Source organism: Perognathus longimembris, chromosome 11 (genome assembly GCF_023159225.1).
Source record: "Perognathus longimembris pacificus isolate PPM17 chromosome 11, ASM2315922v1, whole genome shotgun sequence".
In the NCBI taxonomy this organism is placed as follows: domain Eukaryota; kingdom Metazoa; phylum Chordata; class Mammalia; order Rodentia; family Heteromyidae; genus Perognathus; species Perognathus longimembris.
In genome coordinates, this window is record NC_063171.1 from 26,901,514 (window position 1) to 26,927,716 (window position 26,203).

Genomic DNA, 26,203 nt, shown 5'->3' on the forward strand with positions numbered 1-26,203 from the left:
GCACAAAAGCTCAGGGACAACAATAGGTAGGCCAAGTTCAAGCCCCCGGATCAGCAAAAAAGAAAACAAAAACAAACAACCAAAAAACAGGTGGTGAGAGAATGGGTGGAGTTGGAGGAGATGAGGGAGAACCAGGGAAAGTGAGACTGATCCTGATACATTGTAGTCACAAACTGTTATGTTAAAACTGAACCCCCTGGGCTGGAAATGTGGCTTAGTGGTAGAGTGTTTGCCTTGCATACTTGAAGCTCTGGATTCCATTCCTCAGCACCACATAAACAGAAAAGGCTGGAAGTGGCACTGTGGATCAAGTGGTAGAGTGCTAGCCTTGAGCAAAAAGAAGCCAGGGACAGTTCAGGCCCCGATTTCAAGACCTAAGACTGACAAAAAAAATTGAAACCCCTTTGTACAACTACTTATAGGTTTTTAAAACAGTAAGGAGATTTAAGGAAAAAAAAGTAAAAGGATCATCATATTCTGGGTTAATTTTTGAGCCAGAAATTTTGAGAACTGTCAACAAATTAGGTAAGAGACTCTCCAGTAAAAAAGGACCGAATGACATGTCAAACTTTGCATCAAGCAAAGCAGCTGGACACTATGTATTTTGGTTTTTTAGTTTTCTTCCCTTCTGGTTTTAGGACTTGAACTTGGCCTTGACACTCTTCATGAGCTTCTTTTGCTTAAGGCTAGCACCCTACCCAAATAGAAAACTTGAAAGTCTTTCCCTTTTCTATCATCCTTGTGACTCAAAAAATCTCACATACTGTAAACACGCTCCAGCCTGCTTTTCTCCCACTAGTTAGCCTAGAGATTCTCCCTTTTCAGCCCGGAGTCCCCTGGCTCTTTTTGACAATGAAGTTGCTTTCCTTCATGAGGATGGGCTTGGATTTGTTTAATTAGTCTCCCAACTGGTGGACCTCATTTCCCATCTTTTGCTGTGGTGGCCCAGGTTGCATTTGGTGACACTTGTGTAGGTATACTATGGGATGAATTTCCCAGAGTGGATTCAGCTCAAAGGGCAAATGCATGTGCAATTTTGGTATTGCCAAATTTCCCTTCAAAGAGGTACAACAATTTGCACTCTCAACATCAGTGGGTTAAAGGGCCTATTTCATCATGGTCTAGCAACAGTATGCTGTCTAATTTAATCTCTTTTAATTCTTTTTCTCAGTATGAAGCCAAGGCTGTCCTTAAACTTCATCCTTCTGCCCTCCCAAGTGCTGGGATTATAAGCATATGTTGCCATGCCCAGAAATCTCTTTCTCTCTCTTCTTTTTTTCTTTGTCGGTCGTGGGGCCTGAACTTTGGGCCTGGGTACTGTCCCTGAGCTCTTCAGCTCAAGGCTAGTGCTCTACCACTTGAGCACTTGAGCCACAGTGCCATTTCCAGTTTTCTGGTGGTTAATTGGAGATAAGAGTCTCATGGACTTTCCTGCCCTGGCTGCCTTTGTACCAAGATCCTCCAATCTCAGCCTCCTGAGTAGCTAGGATTATAGGCATGGGTCACCATTGCCCAGCAGAATCTCTTTATAATTATACATTATAATATGTAATATATATGCATATGTGCATATTAAATATATATGTTTAATTTTATATTAAATGTAGATTGTTTATATATTAAATGTGTTTATATGTTACATATATGTGTTAATGTTAAATATATGGTTAACACATATGTATGTATGTGGTAGTATTTTATATATATACAGTATGTTGGGTTTTTTTTTGAAAGAGCTACTTGGTAATCTTAACCAAATAATCCAAGTTAGCATCATAGTAATGGGGCAAATAAACTGACAGTTCATGATGAATCCCACACTGGGGACAAAATATTACTTCTGTCATATTACTGCCAAGAAAAGGATCACTTTAGTCATGAGGAAACCTATGACATGAATATTTAAAGACTTTTTTTCTTCTAAATAAACTGGTCTACACTCTTAAAAAATGCTAGTCATTAAAGAAAAGAGAGGGGGGTAAAGGTATAACTTAGAGCAAGTACTTAGCATTCCTGAGGCCCTGAGTTCAAGTCCCAGCACCAAAGAGAGAGAGAGGGGGCAGCTGTTCCAAGTTGAAGGACCTGACAAATACAATGCATGACTCTCAAGTAGAAAAAAATTTATTTATTTAGCTATAAATCAGTGGTTTCCCAAAGTTTAACTTAGGAGCCCTGAGAGACCCTAAAAAACTTTTAGAAGATACTATTTTAGTGGATAACTATTTTACTAATCCTCACTTTTTTTTTGTTCTTTTTGCAATCCTGAGGCTTGAACTCAGGGCCTGGACACTGTCCATGAGGTTCCTTTTGCTCAAGGCTAGCACTCTACCACTTGAGCCACAGGGCCACTTCTGTTTATGTGGTACTGAGGAATCAAACCCTGGACTTCATGCATGCTAGACAAGCACTCTACCACTAAGCCACATTCCCAGCCCATTCCTCACATTTTTAAAAAATTAATTTTCTTTTTGTTCTTATAGAACAGAGGGATTACAATGACATGAGTCAGGAAATGAATTCATTTCCTTTCATATAATGTGTTCTGTTCCTTACATGTTTTTTCTTTTCTTTTTTAAAAAAAATATTATTTTTTGCCAGTCCTGGGGCTTGGGACTCAGAGCCTAAGCACTGTCCCTGGTTTCTTTTTGTTCAAGGCTAGCACTCTGCCACTTGAGCCACAGGGCCACTTCTGGATTTTTCTGTTTATGTGGTACTGAGGAATCAAACCCAGGGCTTCATGCATGCTAGGCAGGCACACTAACCACTAGGCCACATTCCCAGCCCCCTTACATGTTTTTTTTTTTAGCAAGACTATAAACTAGGTCTTACAATCATGATGTTTGAAAACTCCTGCAATAAAGTACATTAGTGAAATGATTGAAAATTTAGATTAATATTTATAGATTTGAAAACTAGTACTGTATTTCAGATAATACTATATCAGAGCTTTTTCCGTGGCATTGACTATTCTGCTGTGATGGCACCAGGACTGTTCTTGTTTTTAGGAATCACATCTTAAGTGTGGAGAGAGGGGCATGGTGTATGCAACTTATTTTCAAACAGTACTGAAAAACAATAATGTGTATTTGTGTATGTGGATTTGTGTATGTATCCATTCCCTCCCTCCCTCTCTCTCACCCTCCTCCCTTCCTTCTTTCCTTTCTTCCTTCCTTCCACATTGCTGAAGATTGAATTCAGGCTCTTACACATGTTAGGCAAGTGCTCTACTGACCTACATTCCCAGCCCTACATTTTTTAAAATATTTTTGTCAGTAGTGGGGCTTGAACCCAGGGCCTGGGCACAGTCCCTGAGATTTTTTTTGCTCAAGGCTAGCACTCTACCACTTTGAGCCACAGCACCACTTCCAGTCTTCTGATGAAGACATTGAAATAAGAGTGTCACAGACTTTCCTACCCAGCCTGGCTCTGAACTGTGATCCTCAGATGTCAGCCTCCTGAGCAGCTAGGATTAAGGGAATGAGCCACCAGCTCAGGCAAGCCCTACATTTTTGTTAAAGAAGAGTGTATATGGCTCTATGAGTGAGTGAACAAATCAACCCCAATGAATCCTCATCTGAACTTCTTGGTTATGCATGGTATTTCTTCCCTTCAGATGTGTACCACCTCCATCCCTTCAACAAGGCCCCTTGCCTGCCCTCCCCCAAGGATGCTTCTCACATAGTACAAGCCAGGCAGCTCCTACACATGGGAGCAATAGGTCTCAATAGGACATGCTCACCTGAAAACCTTGACATTTCCTGATTCTTCTGTAAAGACAATATCTTCCTTCTGGAAGATATTTTTTTTTGTCAGTCCTGGTGCTTGAACTCAGGACCTGAATACTGTCCCTGACTTCCTTTTGCTCAGGGCTAGCACTTTCCCACTTGAGCCAGAGCATCACTTCCAGCTTTTTCTGCTTATGTGGTGCTGAGGAAGCAAGCCCAGAAGATATTTTTATGGCTCCTTCTGGATTTCATTCTAGTGTCTTTCAATGTCATTTCCTTAGGGAAGTCTTTCCAACCAGTCCTCAATAGTACTTTTACTTCTGCCTACCACTCTGACCTTGCCTTACGGTCATGTTCTCGATGACCCCTGACATCTGGATGGCACACTATATATTCACCTTTCTTTCCTTCCTTCATTCCTTCCTTCGTTCCTTCCTTCCTTCTTTTAAAACAGAGGCTCTTTATGTACACAGGCTGGCCTCCCACTTATGATTCTTCTTCTTCAGCTTCCTGAATGCTTGGATTACAGGTGTATACCACCATGCCTAGCCTCTCTTCTTATATATTGGTTCTGTATATGATTTCACTGTCTCTCTTGGACAGAGCTCCAATACCTAGAGCAGTCCTGCTCACACAGGTAGCTAAACAGGTATTTGCTGAGCAGGTGACTTTTCATTTGTCATTGAGAGTGACAACGAACCTTTGAGCATTCTCAAGAGCTTTGAGCCCGTTCACATGGCACATGAGGTCCTTAAATTGTCCCAGAGCTTAGTGAAGAATACACACATGACTTCTGCCCAGATGATTTTTCATGTAAGGAGTAAACAGGTCTCTCAAATCCCCTGAGCTTCAAGGAATCCTCAATCACTCAGAAGGCATCCTGGCATCCTGTGAACACCAACAGCAAGCCACTGAGAAATGTTTTCAGCTATTTAGAAGAGGGAAATATAAAGTAAATAAATAAATATACCCTTTGTCTCCATTAGTTCTGATTAATTTAATATTTTCATTAACTAGTAAAATAACAATGCACCCAAACACAATTTGGTTTATTTGCTTTCTTTATTTTGAAAGTGAGTCTTGCTATGAAGCCAAAGCTGGCCTTGAACTTGAGATCTTGTCTAATCTTTAGTTTGTTGACTACTGGTGGGCAGTAGGGGGCGGGGAACAGTGATATATTAACATATGAATACTGGGGCTTGAGCTCATGGCCAGGGTGCTATCCTTTGTTTTTCTGCTCAAGGTTGGCACTCATAGCTCCACTTTTGACTTTTTGCTGGTTAATTGTGGATAAGGGTCTCATAGACTTTGCTGCTTTTAGGCTGGCTTTCAATAGCAGTCCTCAGGTCTCAGCATCTGGAGACATCAGGGTTATAGGTGTGAGTCACCCAGTGCCTGGCAGTATTTTTTTTTTTTTTTTAGTCAGTGCAGAGATTCCTTCCTCGCGTCTCAGGACTGCCAGGCAGGCATTCTATTACAGAGTCACTTCCCCAGCCCTATTTTCTCTTTAAATCATATTTCAAGTCAGGTAAATTGATGCAAACCTTTAATCTGAGATACTTGGGAGGTGGAGCTAGGCTAGCGTGGGTTTAAAACAAAAGTTTGGGGGGAAAGGGAAGGTGGGAGAAAAATGAGGGAAGGCGTAACAAGTATGACAAGAAATGTACTCATTACCTCACTGTAGTAACTGTAACCCCTCTGTACATCACCTTGACAATAATTTTTTTTTTAATGTTGTAGCTGGGCACCAGTGGCTCAACATGTAATCCTAGCTACTCAGGAGACTGAGATCTGAACATCACAGTTCAAAGCCAGCCAGGGCAGAAGTCCCTGTGAGACTTACCTCCCAGTAACTACCAGAAAACTGGAAGTGGACCTGTGGCTCAAAGTGGTAGAGTGCTAACCTTGAGCAGGGGAGCTCAGGGACAGCACCCAGGCCCTGAGTTCAAGCCCAGTGTCTGAAAATGAATGAATGAATAAACAACACCAAAAGGGACTGGAGATATGACTCAAATGGTAGAGTGCCAGCCTAGCAAGCCTCAGTCCCTGAGTTTAATCCTAGCACCACACAAAAAAAGTATTTTTACGTTTGCATAAATTTTTCTTTTCTACCCACTCCTTTCCCCTTCATAACAGAAACTACGGGAAAAAGAAGGTATTGTACTGAGCAGAGAAGCTACATGTTTCTGGACATGAAACTTGACTAATTATGTTTACATTTTTCTACCAGATTAACCAAATTTGATGAACTAGGAAAAAAGTTTCTATAAAGTTCACATTCAAGGATTTCTTAAGTAAGTTTAAATTCATGACTATATTCACTTCTTCCTTTTCTATAAAGGTGAGAAGGATGAGGACTTCATGTAAGAAGGTGGGTCTCACTTTCCCTAGGCCTGACTGAACTTTAGCTTCTTTGTTAATTAAATAACATGGAGCCCCACACTTTGCTTAACCCCAGGAACTGGTCATCAGCCTTTGACCCTCCTCTCCCCTCCTCGTCAACTTCCTCCCCCACCCTGTCCTCTGGACCTCAGTCAGATTTAGAAGAAAGAACAGTTTTCAGAGGAGAGATTGCCTCAGACCACACTCTCTCCACTTACCGGGTCCTAGGGAAGCTTCGCGGCCATGTTTTCCAATAGGATAAGAACGGTGGCTCCTGGAGAAAGGTAAGCGGGTAGACTTCCTCTGTGCAGGCTCTTGTTGGGTTTTCTGACCTCTAAAGAACTCACCAGGATGACCTCTGGCACCTTTGAAAAGACCAGGCCCTCTCCCTGGTCTTTATAATCAGAGGCCTGGGAGTGCCCTCCCCCCAACCCCGCTCCCGCAAAGGCCTTTCCCAAGCCACACCTCAGGTTCTTAGGTCAGGAGACAAGAGGGATTGTTTCTCTGTGTAAAAATGTGCCGTCCAGGAGATGCGCCAAGGGAAATTCCCAGAGCCCATAATACATCTAGAAGCTAGCATGTGTAATCATAAGGGCCTCCCAGTCCCTTTTTGCTCCCCCTTTCCCTTGGTTGCCCCCCCTGTCCCCCCACCCCCCCAAGGATCTCTGTGACCTCCGACTAACCAGCCAAAGCCTTGTGCCGTTTGTGGAATGAGATTCCCTCTCCTGGGTACCACAGGTCCTCCTCTCCTCTTTGAGCTGGGTTGTCACTGAAGACTGGAAGTTAGATGCTTTTTGTTGTTGTTTTTGCCAGTCCCGGGGCTTGAACTCAGAGCCTGGGAACTGTCCCTGAACTTCTTTTGCTCAAGACTAGCACTCTACCACTTAAGCCACAGCACCACTTCTAGCCTTTTCTGTTTATGTGGTGCTGAGGAACTGAACCCAGGGCTTCATGCAAGCATTCTACCGCTAAGCCACAGTCCCAGCCCCTAGGCAATGTTTTGTTTGTGCTTAACAGAGCTGTCAGAGGCAACCCCTGTTCCACCTACCATTTGTACTTCCAAATATACCTAAAGGACAAAATGGGAAACAGATGTGATCCAGATCTTCTCTTCTTTCTCTCTTTCTCTGCTTCTTTGTTCCACCTTTCATCTTCCCTCAGTGTCTCCACTTCCCTACCACTCTGTTCTGCTGCAGAGTTAGACTTACACCACATGGAAAGACAAATTCCTTCCCCCTCCCCAATGGCCTTTACAATTTCCAGCTTGCTTCCAAGCAGATTGCATTAGTGAGTTTCCTCCACACTCTGTGTCTATCATGTTCATCCAAGAGGAGGCTGAGAAGAATCAGCAGCCATACAGAGACTCTTTTCTCTAGACCCAAAGATCCTGGGCCCTTCCCCCTATCTTCTCTTAGCTACAAAATTATTACGAAGACTTTGTCCCTTGGTTTGTTGTACTGGGTGTCCAAATTTTCTTAATTTTCCAATCTCACTGTCACATATATGTTTGATTTTGTTTTGAGGCAGGGTCTCCCTCTATCTTAGGCTGGCATTGCACTAGAGATTCTACTGCCTTGGCTCTCTGTGTGCTAGAGTTACAGGCATGTACCACCATACCTGGTTACAACTTATTTTTTTAAAACAGTGAGATGAGCTTCTTTTACATTTAATGAACTCTGGTTGGAAGCCATTACCATTTTCAGGGAACTGTTGAGTCACAGTGGCTCACAGAAGTCAGGAGGATTGTGGTTCAAGGCCAGCCCAGGGGATAAAGTTCAAGAGACACTCCCTCCCCCATCTCAACCAATAGCTGGGCATGCTGGTCCATGTCTGTCATTGCAGTGTAAATAGGACTGTAGTCTGGGTAAAAATGTGAGATTCTATCCAAAAAATAACTAAAGCAAAAAGTGCCAGGGGTGTAGATCAAGTGATAGGTTTCCTGCCTAGCAGGTGAGACGGACTAAGTTCAAGCCCCACTACCACCAAAAAGCAAAGCAAAGCAAAACAAAACAAAAACTAGGTCACAAAAAATGACCAAGGCCTGAACTAAGGTAGTGGTAAAAGGACAAGAAAGCCAAGTGAATGGAATCTGGGGTGTAACTAAACAAAGGGTGGGCAGGGAGGTGTGCAGGTCAATCCTGGTCACTCTCCCGTTTCTGAGCTAGATAGCGGGGGACAGGAGGATCTGTCTCCCTCCCTTCGCTGTTGGACATGCAAGGAAAAGCAGGTGTGTGGGTAAGAACTGCCTGTTTCATTGGAGCATAGTTAACTAAGGAGTTTGTGGGATTTCTGAGTAGAATTGCCCAGCAAGCTGTCTGTTTAGAGCTCTGAGGAAAATTTAGGGCTGGAGCTAGAAAAAGAGTTGGACGTGTTCAGCACATAGATGTTGCCTGTGCCCTATTCTTTGATATTCTTCTTGTTCAAAATCTCCTATTCTTTTAGATCCAGGTTAAGTCCCATTTAGTTGGAATAGCTTCTGGAACACCCCCACCCCCACCCCCCATCTCCTAGTGAAGTGTGTGGTCATGTTTGTCCCATGGTCGGAAGCTCTACATTCTTTTGTTTTATATATTCTCAGTGGTAGGGCTTGAACTCAGGGCCTGGGCACTGTTCCTGAGGTCTTTTGCTCAAGGGTAGAGCTCTACCACTACCACTTTGAGCCACAGTGCCACTTCCGGTTTTCTGGTGGCTAATTGGACCTAAGAGTCTCATGGACTTTCCTGCCCGGGGTTGGCTTGGAACCATGGTCCTCGGATGTCAGCCTGCTGAATAGGTGGGATTATAGGCGGGAGCCCCCAGCACCCCACGGGGCCCTGAGCACATAGCTCTCCTTCAGGACTGCCAGCTGGGCCCCCCAGTTGCACAGAGCATCCTCATGCTTATCTCAAAGGCCTTGGCCCTCTTCCTGGCCACCCCAGGTGGGTGGAAGCCTTGTGCTCCCCTGGAGAAGGTCTGGGGTGGCTGGTGGGAATGGGGGCTCCCCAGGGTAGCCTCACTCAGCCACCCTGTCCCTTTGTAGGCACATCTGCCTTCTCTCCTTGCTGTTCCTCGGCCTCTGGGGCGGGCGGCCTGCCAGGGGGGCGCGGTGGATGACATCTGCACAGCCAAGCCCCGCGACATCCCAGTGAATCCCATGTGCATCTACCGCACCCCCGAGAAGAGGGCCACCGAGCTGGGGGGCTCGGAGAAGAGGATCCCGGAGGCCACCAACCGCCGCGTGTGGGAGCTGTCCAGGGCCAATTCCCACTTCGCCACCACCTTCTACCAGCACCTGGCCGACGCCAAGAACGACAACGACAACATCTTCCTGTCCCCTCTGAGTATCTCCACGGCCTTCGCCATGACCAAGCTGGGGGCCTGCAATGACACCCTCAAGCAGCTGATGGAGGTACAGCCCTGTGCCCCGAGCCACCGCCTTGCTTTTGGGTCTCCATGGGCCGGTGGACTCCTAAATCAACACTTGAGATGACCTGGGGAGCCACGCGCAATGTGGGTCACTACTTCATGTGTCATGATTCCTTTCTTAAAGGAATCTTTTAAAATTCATTAAGGAGTGACTTATCTAGATGTCTGCTTTATGAATCTGTTTCAAAGTAAATTGTATTTTTATTCATCACAACCACATCTACATAATTTTCCCTTCAATTTTTTAATGAAAAAAAATCCCCAAACTTCAGAAATATTGAAAAAAAATACAGTATTTTCAGCATCCCTAGATCCTTCACAAAGGTGTGTGTGTGTGTGTGTGTGTGTGTGTGTGTGTGTGTGTGTGTGTGTGTGTGTGTTGGTATGGAGACTTGAATTCAGGTCTAGACACTGTCCCTTTTGAGCTTTTTCACTCATGGATGATTCTCTACCACTTGAGCCACCATTCCACTTCTAGCTTTTTAGCTTTTTGCTGGCTCAATGGACATAAGAGTCTTAGAGACTTTCCTTCTAGGCTGACTTTGAACCTTGATCTTTGGTTTTCAGCCTCCTGAGTAACTAGGGTTATAGGTGTGAACCACTGATTCTTGAGCACTAAGTTGTTTGCTTTTCTTCTTTCTGGTCCTGGGGCTTGAACTTTGGGCCTGGGCAATGTCCCTAAGTTCCTTTTGCTCAAGGGTAGCACTCCACCACTTGAGATACAACAGCACTCCAGCTTTTTCTGTGATTAATTGAATATAAGAGTTTCATAGTCTTTCCTGCTCTGGCTGGCTTCAAACCACTCCATCCTCAGATCTCTGTCTCCTGAGTAGCTAGGATTATAGGTGTGAGCCACTGGCACCTGGCCTCAAAGTATTATTTCTTCCACTTTTTGAGATAAGGTCTTAGTATGTAGCTCATGCTACATAGCTCACCCTATTCTCCTATCACAGTCTCCTAAATTCTGGGATTATAGGTTGTGCCATCACACCTGATATATATATATATATATATATATATATATATATATATATATATATATATATATATACATACATATTCATACATGAACCTTTTTAAAAAGATTTTTAAAATTATCTATTAAGTATTTTTAAATGAAGGAAAGCCTGTGTGCCATATAAGCTCTCTTTTTAGCCATCTTTTTCCTTTCTATATTTATTCATTCATTTGCTCATTTTTTTTCAGCGCTGTCTTGTGCCAGGCAGTGTGTGGGGAGGTAGAAACTCCCAGTTCCTGCCATGGTAAGAGCATTTACCATTTGGTGAGCTCACACAATGGGTTCTTGCGGATGAAGATTCTAGGATTCTATACCCAGGGCCTGGGGGCCTGGACAGCCAAGAAAAGCCTGGACAATGTGAAAGTATTTTCTGGCTCTGGGAAGTATTTATCATAGTGGATCAGCTTTGCCCCTCTATCCAGAATCGTCAAGAGGACTTTTTTCTTTCCAGCAAGAAAGCATTTGTATATTGTTCTAAAGCCCTTTAGAGATTGTAGTTGGCATTCCATCCTATCTCTTTTATTTCCTTTTCTTTCATGCGTCCTGTTTTTTTATTTTTCTGCCATTATTTATTTTAAAAACATAAGCTGAGCCAGTTGCTGGTGGCTTATGCTTGCCATCCAAGCTACTCGGGAGGCTGAGATCTGAGGATCACAGTTCAAAGCCAGCCTGGCCAGGAAAGTCTGTGAGGTTCATAACTAGCCCCAGAAATCTGGGAGTGGTGCTCTGGCTCACAGTGGTAGAATGCTAGCTTTGAGTGAAAAAGCTCACAGTGCCCAGGCCTGGCATTCAAGCCCTTTGACTGACAAGAAAAAAAAAGGATAAAAAATGAAAACATAAGCTGAGCATTGATGATGTGCCAGGCACTAAATCCAAAGGAGCTCACTGGCTATGGATAGGGAGCTGGCCAGCATTGCCATCACCTGTTTTGTTTGTTTGCTTCCTTAGGTATTTAAGTTTAATACTATCTCTGAAAAAACATCTGATCAGATCCACTTCTTCTTTGCCAAACTGAACTGCCGACTCTATCGAAAAGCCAACCTATCCTCCCACTTGGTATCAGCCAACCGCCTTTTTGGAGACAAATCCCTTACCTTCAATGAGACCTACCAGGACATCAGTGAGGTGGTCTACGGAGCCAAGCTCCAGCCCCTGGACTTCAAGGTGAGTAGCCTGGGTCATCCCTAATCTCAGAGTTCTTCCTCTTACTCACACAGAGAGCACATGTCTATGCTAGCAGAAGACTGATGAAAGATTGGCCACAAATCAGAAGCTCTGAAATAGCAATTCTCAACTACAAGCTCAGAAATAAAGTGATAGCTGTGGCTTAGATTATAAAGCCTGATCTGAAAAATAACTAAATAATGAATTCCTCATTTTACCCACCATGTTCAAATATTTTCTAAGGGCTGTTCAAGAAAGGAAGATGAATAAAATGTTTAGTCCAAGGAAAGAGCGAATCTGGTTGAATTGGGCACTGGTGGTTAAATTTGTTTCCTATTCTCCTTAGGAAAATGCAGAGAAGTCCAGAGTGACCATCAACAACTGGGTGGCCAATAAAACTGAAGGCCGCATCACCAACGTCATTCCCTCGGACGCCATCAATGAGCTCACTATCCTGGTGCTGGTGAACACTATTTACTTCAAGGTACTCAAAGTGGCCCTGGAGACCACAGGGACTGTGCTCCTCAGCTTAGCCTCTTTCACGTCACTGGGCATGTGTAGGAAGATCCCTTCTGAAAAACAGTCCATGAATAGGCTGGGAACAAAGATAAATTTGCTAAGAACCCAGAATTTTTGTAACCATGGCTGTGAGGCTCAGGTCCAGAGAACTTGGGGCCCAGGGTGAGAAAACATATGATATTTACACACCCAGCATCCCAAGCTGCCACGCTTGTATTTAGTGATAAACTCTCCTATAATCTATTCATCTATTTATTGATCATCTATTGATGCATATATATGTATATACATTTATATCTATCAATTTATTGACTGATGGATCGATCCATAGACAGATATTTTGCCATTCTGTTAACCCATTTAAGACCTGGGACAAAATAACAGAGTTTACTGACATTCCTTAGTGGTGATTTCCTTTACTTCCTGGAATAGCCTTTACAGTGACTCACAGTTACTGATGGCCTGAATCTTCTAAATCTGCAGCTGCCAGGCTTACCTCAGATTTAGCAATCCCTGCTATCTGACCATGTAGATGGCTTTGTTTTTCTCAGAGTCTGGCATTCCAAAGTTGGTCCCAATTGGATCACATTTGGGAAGGAGGAGGGAGAAGGCAGTGGGAATACAGAGATCACTGACACTCAGAAGACCACCAGTGAAAGGTGAATGGAACAGCAGCTTCTAGACTGAAGTGCATTCTTTCTCCTTTCTCTGTGGTCCAGAACTTAGCCAGCACTGTTGTTGCCAAGCCCACTGCCAAAGACAGTATACAGAAACTCAAGACAAACTTTTAAAGAAGCTTGTGGGTTGTTATTGGTATAACCTTACAATTGGGTTGTAAGTATTGGGTTACAATGTTTGCTGAAAAATCTGAGAAACAAAGAAAATACACAGAACAAAGTAATAATCCCAGCACCCAGTTATCAGTTGTATTTTCATACCTATATCTCCAGGCCTTTTCTTAATATTATTATTTTGTTGGTCATGGAGCTTGAACTCAGGACCTGGGGCATTGTCCCTGAGCTCTTTTGCTCAAAGCTAGAACACTACCATTTTGAGCCACAGTGCCACTTCAGGTTTTTGAGTGGTTAATTGGAGCTAAGAGTCTCACAGACTGATTACAGTATGAGCCATTGGTGCCTGGCTTATATGTATGTTATTAATGTAATAAAGTAGTGAGTATGACCCACATCATTCTCCTGCTCTATGATTCTCTGACATGTATCTTCTTCCAGGGTCTGTGGAAGTCAAAGTTCAGCCCTGAGAACACAAAGAAGGAGCTGTTCTACAAGGCGGATGACCAGTTGTGTTCGGTGTCTATGATGTATCAGGAAGGCAAATTCCGGTACCGGCGAGTGGCTGAAGGCACCCAGGTGCTGGAGTTGCCCTTCAAAGGTGATGACATCACCATGGTGCTCATCCTGCCCAGGCCTGAGAAGAGCCTGGCCAAGGTGGAGCAGGAGCTCACCCCGGAGCTGCTGCAGGAGTGGCTGGATGCCCTGGAGGAGATGATGCTTGTGGTGCACATGCCGCGCTTCCGCGTGGAAGACAGCTTCAGTCTGAAGGAGCACCTACAGGACATGGGTCTGGTGGACATTTTCAGCCCTGAGAAGTCCCACCTCCCAGGTACGTATCTACGTGGCCTCCTCTCTCTACCCCAAGGCGCTCTGACCCAAAGTGGAAGAAATTCCTAAAAGATGAGAAAATAACAAAGCAGTCCAAGATCCTTGCATTCTGATCCCAGTGGTACTGCTGACTCAGGAAATCCTTGCTCCTTTGGAAGCTTTTGTTTCTTCTGTAAAAGAGAGAATTTGCTCTTTTGGCCATTGCTGATCCTGTCAGCAATGGCACCTGTAGTGTCTGTATCTGCTAGAGGTTACAGTCATTGAAATTCATAGCAAGAGAAGCATGGTGTGGTAGCTCATATTTGTAATCTAGCATTCCAAGGCTGCGGTAGAAGGACCGTGAATTTGAAGCCTTCAGAGGTTCTCTAAAAAGACTTGTCTCAAAAAAAATAAAGTAAGCTGGGTGACATTGGTTTACCTTGCAATCCTAGCTACTCCAGAGGCTGAGATCAAAGGATTGCAGTTCAAAACCAATGGGGGGGGAGGGGGAAGGGAAAGGGGGAGAGGGGAGGGAGAATGAGGGAGGAGGTAACAAACAGTACAAGAAATGTATCCAATGCCTAATGTATGAAACTGTAACCTCTCTGTAATTCAGTTTGATAAAAAAATCTATATATAGATAAAAAATCTATATATAGATATAGATATAGATATAAGATATATATATAAGACTGAAAAGAAAAAAAAAAAACACCAACCAGGGCAGAAAAAAAAAATCTGTGAAACTTCATCTCCAATTAGCCAGTAAAATGCCAGATTGGGGGCGTGGCTCAAGTGGTAGGGCACCAATTGTGAACAAGAAAGCTAAATGAGAGCATGAGGCCCTCAGTTCAAGCTCTAGTACTGGTTGAATAAATAAGAACTGGGCACTGGTGGCTCACACCTGTAATCCTAGGGACTCAGGAAGCTGAGATCTGAGGATTGCGGTTCAAAGCCAGCCCCAGCAGGAAAGTCTGTGAGACTCTTATCTCCAATTCACTACCAGAAAACTAGAAGTGGAGCTGGGGGTCCAAGTGGTAGAGTGCTAGCTTTGTGCAGAAGAACTCAGGAACAGGGCCCAGCCCCTGAGTTCAAACCCCACTCTGAAAAGAAAAAAAAAAAACCACACCTAAATTAAATTAAAAAAAATACTCAGGGGGCAAAAGCAGGATCTGGCATCTGAGGTAAACTAGGCAAAGTGAGTGAGACCCTATTTCAAGAACAAAATGCCCATAAAAAGACTAGCGGTATATAGCTCGAGTAGTGTAAGGCTTGCCTAGCAAGTGTGAGGCCCTGGGTTCCATCTCCAGGACCACTAAATTAAATAATTAATTAGTTATCACTAAATTAAATAATTAGTTATCATAAAAGTATCTTAAAGGGCTGGGGATATGGCCTAGTGGCAAGAGTGCCTGCCTCGGATACACGAGGCCCTAGGTTCGATTCCCCAGCACCACATATACAGAAAACGGCCAGAAGCGGCGCTGTGGCTCAAGTGGCAGAGTGCTAGCCTTGAGCGGGAAGAAGCCAGGGACAGTGCTCAGGCCCTGAGTCCAAGGCCCAGGACTGGCCAAAAAAAACAAAAAAAAAAAAACAAAAAAACATTTCCACAGGGCTGGGAATGTGGCTTAGTAGTAGAGTGCTCACCTAGCATGCATGCGGGAAGCCCTGGGTTCAATTCCTCAGTACCATATAAAGAGAAAAAGCGAAAAAGCCAGAAGTGGCACTGTGACTCAAGTGGTAGAGTGATAGCTTGGGTACAAAGAGGCTCAGGGACAGTGCCCAGGCCCTGAGTTCAAGCCCCAGGACTGGCAAAAAATAAAATAAAATAAAATAAAACCACTGAAAAGACCCTTTCTTATTCCTTAAGAAAGAGACCAATGGGCATATGGCCGAGTGGCAAGAGTACTTAACTCGTATACATGAAGCCCTCCCTGGGTTCGATTCCCCAGCACCAAATATATAGAAAACAGTCAGAAGTGGTGCTGTAGCTCGAGAGGTAGAGCGCTAGTAGCCTTGAGCAAAAAGAAGCCAGGGACAGTGCTCAGGCCCCGAGTCTAAGCCCCAGGACTGGCAAAAAAGAAAAAAAAGAAAGAGACCACCTTTACCACCCTGAAAGAGCTGAAGCATGAGATTAAATTCACATGAATAAGCCCAGAGTAGGTGTTATTTTAATGAGTATTAATTATGGGATTTCCTTAGGTCAGAGTCCCCAGGATTTCTAATTTTCAAAAAAACCACCCAAAAAACCAAAAGACCTCTTCAAACTCCCTCCTCCCCCCACCTCTGATCTTCCTTGCAGGTATTGTTGCAGAAGGCAGAAACGACCTTTATGTCTCAGATGCATTTCACAAGGCATTTCTCGAGGTGAGTGTGTCTTTCTTCCTCTTAGGATGCTTTCCCACCACTTTATGTTTCCAGGCCTCGACATCTCGGATGATTCATGCCTCTGGCTTTTTGCTGCCCTCATCCTTATGGTACAGATATAAATCAGATGCATGATCAGCAGAACACCAGGGGAGAAGAGGCATGTTTCCAGTGTTAACTCCCTAATCTATAGCCCTCTGCTCCGTGAGGCCTCCTGTGATATGGTCCTCCACAGAGACCCTCATGGTCTCCTAGTCTACCCTGGAACCCACCCATCACCTCTCCTGCAGCAGGCTACTTAGAGGAGGGTAGCAAAGGGAAAGGAACCACTAAGAAGTTCATTTAAGAAAATGGAAAGCTGGGCTCTGGTGCCTCACACCTGTAATCCTAGCCACTCAGGATCAGGGTTCAAAGCCAGACTGGAGAGGAAAGTCTATGAGACTCTTATCTCCAACTAACCGCCAGAAAACAAGTGGCACTGCGGCTCAAGTGGTAGGTAGAGTGCTCACCTTGACCTGAAGAGCTCAGGGACAGTGCCCAGGCCCAGAGTTCAAGCCCCATGACTGACAAAAAACAACAACCAGCCAACCAAGAGTTGCTGGTGTTGGTGTATGTAGATCATGTGCTGGGGAAGTACAGTACTAGACTACACTGCAGAAAATGAAGAAGGTGGGTAGTTAAGGCCTCTTCTAAGGATCAACAATGCACACTGGTACTATGAGGTCTGAGGAGTCCTACAGTGAAGCAAACAATGAGGAACCATAGGGAGCCCTGGGTAACAACACAGCTGGTGGAACTTCTAGTCCTCCAATACTCAACTATGGGCCAGTAGCATTAATCATCCGGGGATCTTCACCCTTGGAAATCCTAAGATAGGGCCCCTGTATCTCTATTTACAAGCTCTTCTGGGATCCTGATGTACAGTTAGAATTGGAAGCCATTGTGTGGACTGTTCTTTATGGAAGCCAAGGCTGAGTGGGAAAGGAGAGGGGTCAAATGTTAGGGAAGCTTATAGGATGAGGCGATTGACAAGAAAAAATAAAGAGAAATTGTTATCAAAGAGAAGTATTTCAGGGTATGGTGCCAGTAAACATAATTCCAGGGACCAAGGTTAGTGAAAATGGTTTGCTTACAAGGAAAGTAGAAGGATCAGGGACAGGAGGAAGTCAGAAGACTCGAGGATCTGACAGAGCTGTACTCTGCTCAGAAATTTAGACCTAGAACGAGCATATGATAGGCAACATGGAGGAAAAGAGGGTTAAGAAGAGCAAGGAAGACGGGGAAAATCTTCACTAATCAGCTAAACACCAAGAAAAAAAAAAGGTGGGCAGTGATACCCTAGGTCATTAGGCAATGTTTTCTGAAAGGAGAAACTTGGTTTCTCTTTCAACATGTGTCACTGATTCAGCTCATGACTCCAGGGCCACGTTCTTTTCATAGGCCTTATTTAGGTCTCATAGCTGTTTGGGTTAGAGATACCTGGGATTTTGATGTTGTAAGAGTAAAACTATTTCAGCAATAAAGCTCTAGTCCTGAGAGTCTGAATCTCTTTAGAAGCTGGGTACAAAACGTCATGCTCCTGTGAGAAATGTAAGCATCTTTAGTGCATCCAGATTTCTGGTTCAGGGTTATGTGAGAGGAGTTCTTGCAAAGCTTGAACAAAAGAGCATGCTATTCAGTGGATCAAGGAATAAATACAAGTGGGGTTCTGCAAGGAACCCTACTTTACCTAAGTCTATCTGCTACTGGAAAGCACATGGCCTCTTCAGGAGCTACTGCTCGTGGATGACTTGCCTATGAGGAACTTCAGTGGCTAATGACGTTTTGTTTCTTGTGACCTGCAGGTAAATGAGGAAGGCAGCGAGGCCTCTGCCAGCACTGCCATTGCGATTGCTGGCCGTTCGCTGAACCCCAACAGGGTGACCTTCAAGGCCAACAGGCCCTTCCTGGTTTTAATCAGAGAAGTTACTCTGAACACTATTGTCTTCATGGGAAGAATAGCCAACCCTTGTGGTAACTAAAGTATTCTCTTTGCATTGCTTATTTTTCTGTTGGTGAATAGAAATAAAAATAAATACTACTTCCTTCTCACAATTATGAATGGAATTTGCCACCTGAAATGGAAAAGGACAAATATGCTATTGGGGCACTAGATTAAAAAAAAAGAAGAAGAAGCTTTCAATTACTCTACTCAGGGACCATAACTGGGTCAAGAAAATGAGAGGGAAAAAAATAAGTTAAAAAAAACACACAAAACAAAAGGAGAAATGTGGCATCTATCTGTCATACTCTATACTCCAAAGGTAGGGTTGGAGGATTTCAAGTTTGAGGTCTGCATGGGCTATCCAGTGAGTTCCAGGACATTCTGGGGTATGGAGACCCTGCCTCAAAATGGAGGGAGGGAAGGAGGGAGGTAGAATGGAAGAGAGAAATGCGTTACTACTCCATCTTGAGGGATGGAAGACACCCTGAAAGGGAAGGGGGAGTTCAAGTCTCAGTATTCCCATCACACTAAAAAATTCCAAAAACTGGGGCTAGGAATGTGGCTTAGTGGTACAGTGCTTGCCTAGGATGCATGAAGCCCTGGGTTCGATTCCTCAGCACCACATAAACAGAAAAAAACCCAGAAGTGGTGCTGTGGCTCAAGTGGTAGAGTGCTAGCCTTGAGCAAAAAGAAGCCAGGGACAGTGCTCAGACCCTGAGTTCAAGCCCCAGGACTGGTAGAAATAAAAAATAAAAAAACCCCAAAAACTGTTAAGTTAATCTCTGTAAACAGAAAAGACAAAAATTCAAGTCTGAGTATTAAACCATTTATTTCTCAAACCACTCACATGCATAATGTTCTTTTATACAGTGTTAAAATAAAGAGGAAATGCATTTTTATACAAACAGAATTTCAAGTATACATTAATAGACTTTTTAGATTACTAACAAAGTTGCTAAGATTCCATTCACATTGTTTTTAAAGCTGTTCAATGAGAAAGCTTTTGCTAAACGGCTTTAAATATGTTTATATAAATCCATATCTTAACTCTTTCTTTGAATCTCCCTCCCCCAACCCCAGTCTTGGCCCACCCTTTTGCCCTCCCCCCTCCCCAACACAACAGGGCTGTAGGAGACATGCCACTTCGTCAGGGGAAGGGCAGAATCTACAGGAGGAGAGTCTGAGGACACCTGCCACACTAGGGGACAGCAGAGAGGGCACTCAGAGACAATGCAATTCTGCTTTGGACTGCAGAGCTTCTGAGTTTTCTCTTTTAATAAAAAAGTCTCAGCCTCCCACAAAACTACATGGAAGCTTCTGCAATTTGGGCAGTGAGGAGATAATTTAATATTAGGTATTTTCCCCCCAGTAAAGCTCCTGGAGTTAGAGCAGGAATATTGAACTTTTTTTTTAGGGGTTCTTTTTCCTTTGGCAGGGCATGGGTGGGGGCAGCTTACAAATGGATGTCACTCTGTGTTACCATTAAGAAATTGGGTTAATTTTACAGGGACTGATAAAGTTCTCCCTCTTCAACTCTCCTCCTGAAGTAATCTGGCTTCAGGGCCAGGAACAGCCACTCTCCTTAGGAATTAAAGTGCATTTTTTTTTCCGGTAAGGGGGAGAGGGAGGGGGAGGTGAAGGTTTACATGTAAGTGATGATTAAAGGGGTGGGTGAGAGAAAATCCTAATCCTATATATATATATACATATATATATAGGTATTTATAATTAAGGTCATAATAGAAACAGGTAACCTTAGGAATACGATGCATAAAGTCAGTTGAGCATTCTCAGCATGCTAACAGCGCTGTCCTGGCTCACTGACTTATTCCAGGCATCTTTACTATTAATGGAGTAATTGCTGCAGATAAAAGACACAAACCTCAAATGTTAGATTTTCTTCAAAGGGAAAAAGCAGACTAGTAAGTTCTTACAGTTAAAAATACTCTAACCCATTCCCTTTAAGGGATAACATTTTAGAAATTGATTGTCTGTTTTAATATGAATTCTTCTTGATTGGAAAGCTGTGAAAAATTCTTGTTAGGTAAGTTTGCTGTTTACAGGTCTTACTGTAGCCTTTAGAAACCCAGGAAGAGGCAGGCACAGTTGATCCTGTCAGTGTCAACAGAGGGGTGATGGTGGAGGTGAAATCTTCCTATATCTCTTTGATAGCTCCCACCAGAGTCTTATTTTATAATTTGCTTTAAATGCTTTACTGTTTCTAGGGAAACCCTTTAAGTTTCCCAAAGAGAAGTAAATGCTACATTATCAGCTGCATGAAGAAGAGATGGGCTCAAGATGAGAAGGGGGAACACGACCTGGATTCTGGCCTCTGAGTCCAGTGTGATCTGCTTTTCACAGTGACCAGTGGGAAGGCACAGTGCCAGGGACAGGTAGACGGGAGACAGCTGTCACCCGTCATATAAGCACCATAGAGAACAGATGGACAGAGCTTCTTCAGAGTACGTCCATCTGAAAGAAACCACATTTCTGCTACATTGACTTGTCTCTCTTTGAACCCTCCACCTTCTCTTTGCCTCTCGGAGGCAGATTATGAGTGGGTGCCATCTTCAAAGGATGAGGAACCAGGAACTCTAAATGCTCTTCCAATGTGCTTCTCCCTTCACTCAGGTAGGCTGACACGCCAAAAGTCCCAAGTTTGGGGTTTAAGATTTTTAGAGGAAGGAAGCCATTGGTTCCTGACTGAGCTGGCAAATCCATGGAAGTTCTGCCATCAGAGCACAAAATACTGCAACAGGTTAAAACTGAATACAAATCACAGCACATGAAAAGTTACTGGGCTGAGATAGAACACATTTCCTTTGCCTATGGTTTGGGAGTGCTTGCTCTCTTTTCATTCAGGGTAGGGGATGGGCAAGCAGTGAGACTGCTGTCAGCCCAGCATTTGTTTAGCTATTGCAGAGAAGATTTCCCAAGGGATGAGGAATCTTAAGAAGCCAATGCATTAGGGCAGTTGAAAATGACTTAGGTTCACAGTCCTGGTAGGGAATTCCTATCCAGGAAATGTTTTTCTTCTTTGCTCAAAATATACTACACTTTTTTTTATACTACACATTTATATATTTATCTTGTACTATTACTTTCTCATGCTCTTCTTCTCTCTACTCTCCAAAAACTTCACATCCAGTGTGGTATAATTTGCATGAAATTCACAAAGCTTCACAGTACTCCAGGGAGTTCCTCAGCATGGAAACCCTAAGGGGCTGCTCCATGGGTGTCCCAAAGGCGATTGCTTTTCTAGTCTACTAACAAGATGCCTTCAGCAAATTTTCCAAGACCTGGAAGGCATGTCCTCAGACACTGCAGCATTCACATGCTAAGCAACAAGGTCTAATCTACTTTAATATGTTTTCATAGTCTGAGGAAAATTCCGTCCTCGTACTGACCAGATTTCCCCTCCACTTAAACTAATTATTTGAAGTTCAAATGATCAATTACTTATAGACAATATGTGAACTTTTATGGTATCCAGAATACTCTTAGAAGAAAGCCTGCTACAATGTTCTTTAAACACATATTTCTTCATAAGTTAGAGGTCACTTAGGTAGCTAGTTTGAACAGTGGTTCTCACTTTAATGGTTAATGAAACAATTGTTCCCTTCCTTTTACCATGCACAAGGTATGATAGAGGCAGCTAACAAATTAAGACAACTATGTTTACATCCTTACTACCTAGGGTGAGAAAAATGGAAAATGTGGAGAGTCATTTGGGAATTACTGGGTTTAGGTACCCTGACATCCTTGAACAAAGATACTAAAATGATTCATTTTACATAATGTAAAAAAAAATTTAAGCCTTAGCTAGTTCATTTCATTAAGAAACAAACAGCCAAGGAAAAATGAGAGTCACTTGACACAGAAATCCCACTGAGAAGACAGGCTAAGAGACAATCAAATGTATTATGGGCACCTCTTAATGTTTACAATGCTACCTGTTTTAAAATAGCTAATCACCATAGGCAACTTTGGGCTTGGCTCTTTTAATACATTCAAGTATCTATTTCAGCTAGCAGAGATGAAATCTCTACTCAGATCACATATACTAAGGGAAGAGAACCCTAGAGACAAGACCTTGACAATTCGTTTTGCTTACTTATTCACTTTATTTGGTATAGAGATGGATAGATTGCAACACCTCCCTCTAGAATTACTCCAAGAAATGCATGATTCATTTTTATCACTTGAGCCCTGGCCCACTATCAACCTGAAATAGAGAGCCATGTCTTGGATACTAATAGGCATAGTTTATGTTAAGGGAACCAGCTTGAGGTTAGCCTGCTAACGACCACCAAGGATTTCACGGAAACCCTGACTACACATTAGAATCATGGAGGCATTTTATTTTCTTTTTGGATATTGGGATTGAATCCAAGGCCTTGCACATGACAAGCACAAGCTCTACAACTAAACTACACCCATCTAACACTTAGAAGGTATTTGAAAACTCAGGTTGTTCAACAGACCAATTAAATATGAATGTCTACAGGGATATTAGTATTAATTAATATTAAATTAAACCAAAGCAGTATTAATGTGCAGTCAAGGAGAAATTCTGGCCTAGGTCAACTAGTTCTGTAATAGAAATCAATTAAGACTGATGTTTAACCTAGCTAGAAGAATCGATGGCTTCCTTCAAGAGTCATGCATTGAACATGCCATCTTAAATTGCCTAGACATTTACTACTCTTTTATTTATTTTTAAATAAATCATTTGACTAGAAAAGGCAGCAACACCACCAGTAAAGTAAGACTGTACCATAAATATGTGTATATCAAGAAATCAGGGGGCAGACCTACGATAAAATTTGGAATACACAATAAGCCAGAAGGGAACCTTTCCTAAAGAAGAATTATTTCCAAGTGTAGAATACCAGCATGGCTAGCATGGGAACTATCCTATGGTTAAACAGAATAAAGTTGTGGTGAACAGATTCATATGACTTACCACATCATCTCCTAGCAGCCCAGCAGAGACTATGTGCTGTCACTTATAAGTAATGCTTGTCTCCTTATTTGGAATATCATACTGTCTGTTTTCCCACTTGCCCAACTCAGAGTCACAAGGAAAACAAATGTTCTAATGATCTAAAACATAGGGAGCAACCTCTAAAAACTTGAAAATGGATCTCTCGTTAATTTTCTCTCCTAACCAGGGAATCCCTGCTTAGACATGACAGCCAGAGCATTGAAATGGTGAAAAGTGCTCTAGGATAATCTACAAGGCCATAGTCCCTCCTCAGCTCCAACAGAAATTCAAGAGGGAGGTGATCTCACCTGGCTAAGTATACTCATACCCCAAATAAGAACTCTGCTGAGTGCTACAATGGAGTTCAAGATTAGGTGCTCACAACTGTTAACAGAGGGGGAGTGCTTGGGAGATGAAGCCAAGGGAGGATGAAAGGAGAAGGTAAAGCGAGGTTTAAAGGCATGAGTGAAATAGCTGACATATATGAAAATGAGTAGTAATGAAACTCAGAAGTTGCTTTATAAAAAGACAGTGAGGAGAAAAGAAAGAATAATAGTGGGAGTGAATCAGGTCAATTACACTGTATGTGTGTGGAAATACTGCAGCGATACCCCTTTGTACGAATAATATATGCTAATATAAAAAGAGAGAAAGAAAAAAATTAGGTGGTCACCCTAGTGCCAATTAACTACTAACATTAAATTTGCTGATGTGTACAATATTAAAAATCTATACAACAGGTATAGGCAATTAAAAAAAAAAGACTATCTCTTTGGGGTTGGGAGAACAGCTCAATCCTACAGTATCTGCACAGCAAGAGCATACTCCCTAAGCCCCAAAATATCTTTGGAGTGACTAAAGCAAAATAGGTTATCTGAAAATTCATGTCATGCAAGTTCATGTAAGGTATTGGGAGAAGGTTCATGATCAGAAAAACACAGTTAACACTCCAGTCCCACCAAAATGTACTACAAATGACAATTTAAAAAGAAAGGTGAGAATTAAACAATATTTGACCTCATTCAAAGGAGTTGGATGCATCTTTAAAAACAAACAAAAGGGCTGGGAATGTGGCTTAGTGGTAGAGTGCTTGCCTAGCGTGCACGAAGCCCTGGGTTCCATTCCTTAGCACCACATAAACAGAAAAGGCCAGAAGTAGTGTTGTGGCTCAAGTGGTAGAGTACTAGCCTTGAGCAAAAGGAAGCTCAGGGACAGTGCTCAGACCCTGAGTTCAAACCCCAGGACTGGCAAAACAAAACAAAAAAATAAAAACAAAAACAAACAAAAAAATCTGTCATCTGAGCACTTTGGAGGTTAAAGGTAGATCACTATGAGTCTGAGGCCAGCCTAGGTTACATAGCAAAACCCTGCCATAAACCAAAACAAGCTCCTCTCCCCAAAGACTACTGGATACTTGAAAAAAGAAGCCATGGATAAAACCACCAAGCCCAAGTGTTCTGAAGCTGATCAGGACAAGAAAAATCAAACATGAACATTTTGCACATGACAAGAATTTCAGATACTGTGGCCTCTGTATTTTTGGATCTGGGTTTCCTTTGCTTGCTCAAAGCTACTTTCTTCAGCCAAGTGCTCAGAGGTAGAGGAGCTGAAATGAGTCAAGAAAGAATGGGGCAGACAGTGGCTGAGGCTCAGGAATCGGCTTCTTGCCCAAATGCTACAGGGCAATTGTGAATATGCTCAGTCTTTAGTGGGAGGTAGAAGATTCTAAGTTGACTTACCTGCCTTCATTAAATACCTTTTTCACAGAAACACACATACACTCACATATACTTAGCTGGAAACTCACATCCACAGTGTCATTCCCAGCAAGGGCATACCTCTCCCAACAGCTACTTTACTCTCCCAGCTTAAGCTTTAGGTTAATCCCCAGCCACGGTCAGGGAGAAACAAGGCTTTTGCTAGGGTTTATAAAGTATTTTTACCTGTCACACCACATCTGTTGTTTCTAAAGAACAGCTGTACTAAGCGGATATTTGTGGCCTAACATCTTTATATGTAGAAAAGTGCAATATTTTTTTAAGCTAAAATACAAAGTTAACAGAAAGACTTCATATCCTACTATGCCAAAAATTTGATTTTTAGAATCAATAAAACAGTTCATAAAATGTTTCTCTACTATCAAGATCACAATGATGAGTAAATATATTTATAAACATACGTTTATGAAAAAGGTATTAGGAAAATAGCTAACTTCCCACAAAGTTATTTGCATGAACTAGCTTTAGTATACCATTCTATGTTAATGCACATGCATATACAATTGAATTATATTAGTGTTATTTTTCATTGGGCCAGTTTTCCAAAAAGAAAACAAGCTCATTTTTAGAAAAAATTCAAGTTACATGATTTAAAGGATTTTTTTTGTAAAAATACTAGAAATACCATATAAATTTAAAATATTTCTGCTATTTGATAGCCATTCCAGACTTAGCCACACTTCTAGTGACCTCTGTGTTAGCATTCGGCTTCCAGAGGAAACACCCTTGAAGCTTTGTTCCCTGCATAGTACGAAGTGGTTCTTAACCACCATAGTTGGGATTCTTTTTCTTTATAGGAAACTCAGTAGATCATCTTCAAATATGTCAACATCTGCTTCAAGATGTGGCTAGAAGCAGAAATCTGAAGTAGGGTTTAGAAACTAAACCTTTGTTTCTACTCATGTGGGTTGCTGTTGGCTTGAAATGGGTTAGAGCTGTGATGCTGAAAAGATAGTATTTTATCAACATACAAGATTTGCTTTTTAAAAATATTATTCTCTTTTGCAATTCAAGACCAGAGACCTTACTTTCCATGTAACCATCAAATGATATCAAACTCGTTTCAGAGACTCTGAAGAAGGCCCAAAGAACTGTAATACAAAATGTGAGGCAATTCCATAGATTTTATCACAATAAGATTTTCATTCCCTGGGACTATATTTCAAAGGCTTTCTCTGTCACAAAAGGCAGACTTTGAGGTAAGTGGATTGTACCAGAGTGGAAATGAGGGTTAAAAGAAGGTTTTAAGGCTTTACTGTTTTTATTCATTAAA

General features: G+C 42.5%; 1 protein-coding gene across 1 annotated transcript; it reads left to right on the plus strand.

The window, feature by feature from the left end:
• Positions 1–6,114: 6,114 nt before the first annotated feature.
• Serpinc1 (serpin family C member 1) lies at positions 6,115–18,202 on the plus strand. Its single transcript, XM_048357071.1, is given in 8 exon segments — positions 6,115–6,391; positions 9,127–9,167; positions 9,170–9,495; positions 11,479–11,694; positions 12,041–12,178; positions 13,446–13,836; positions 16,117–16,181; positions 18,026–18,202. Coding segments are annotated over 8 exon segments (1,395 nt in total). The 5' UTR covers positions 6,115–6,350.
• Positions 18,203–26,203: the final 8,001 nt, after the last annotated feature.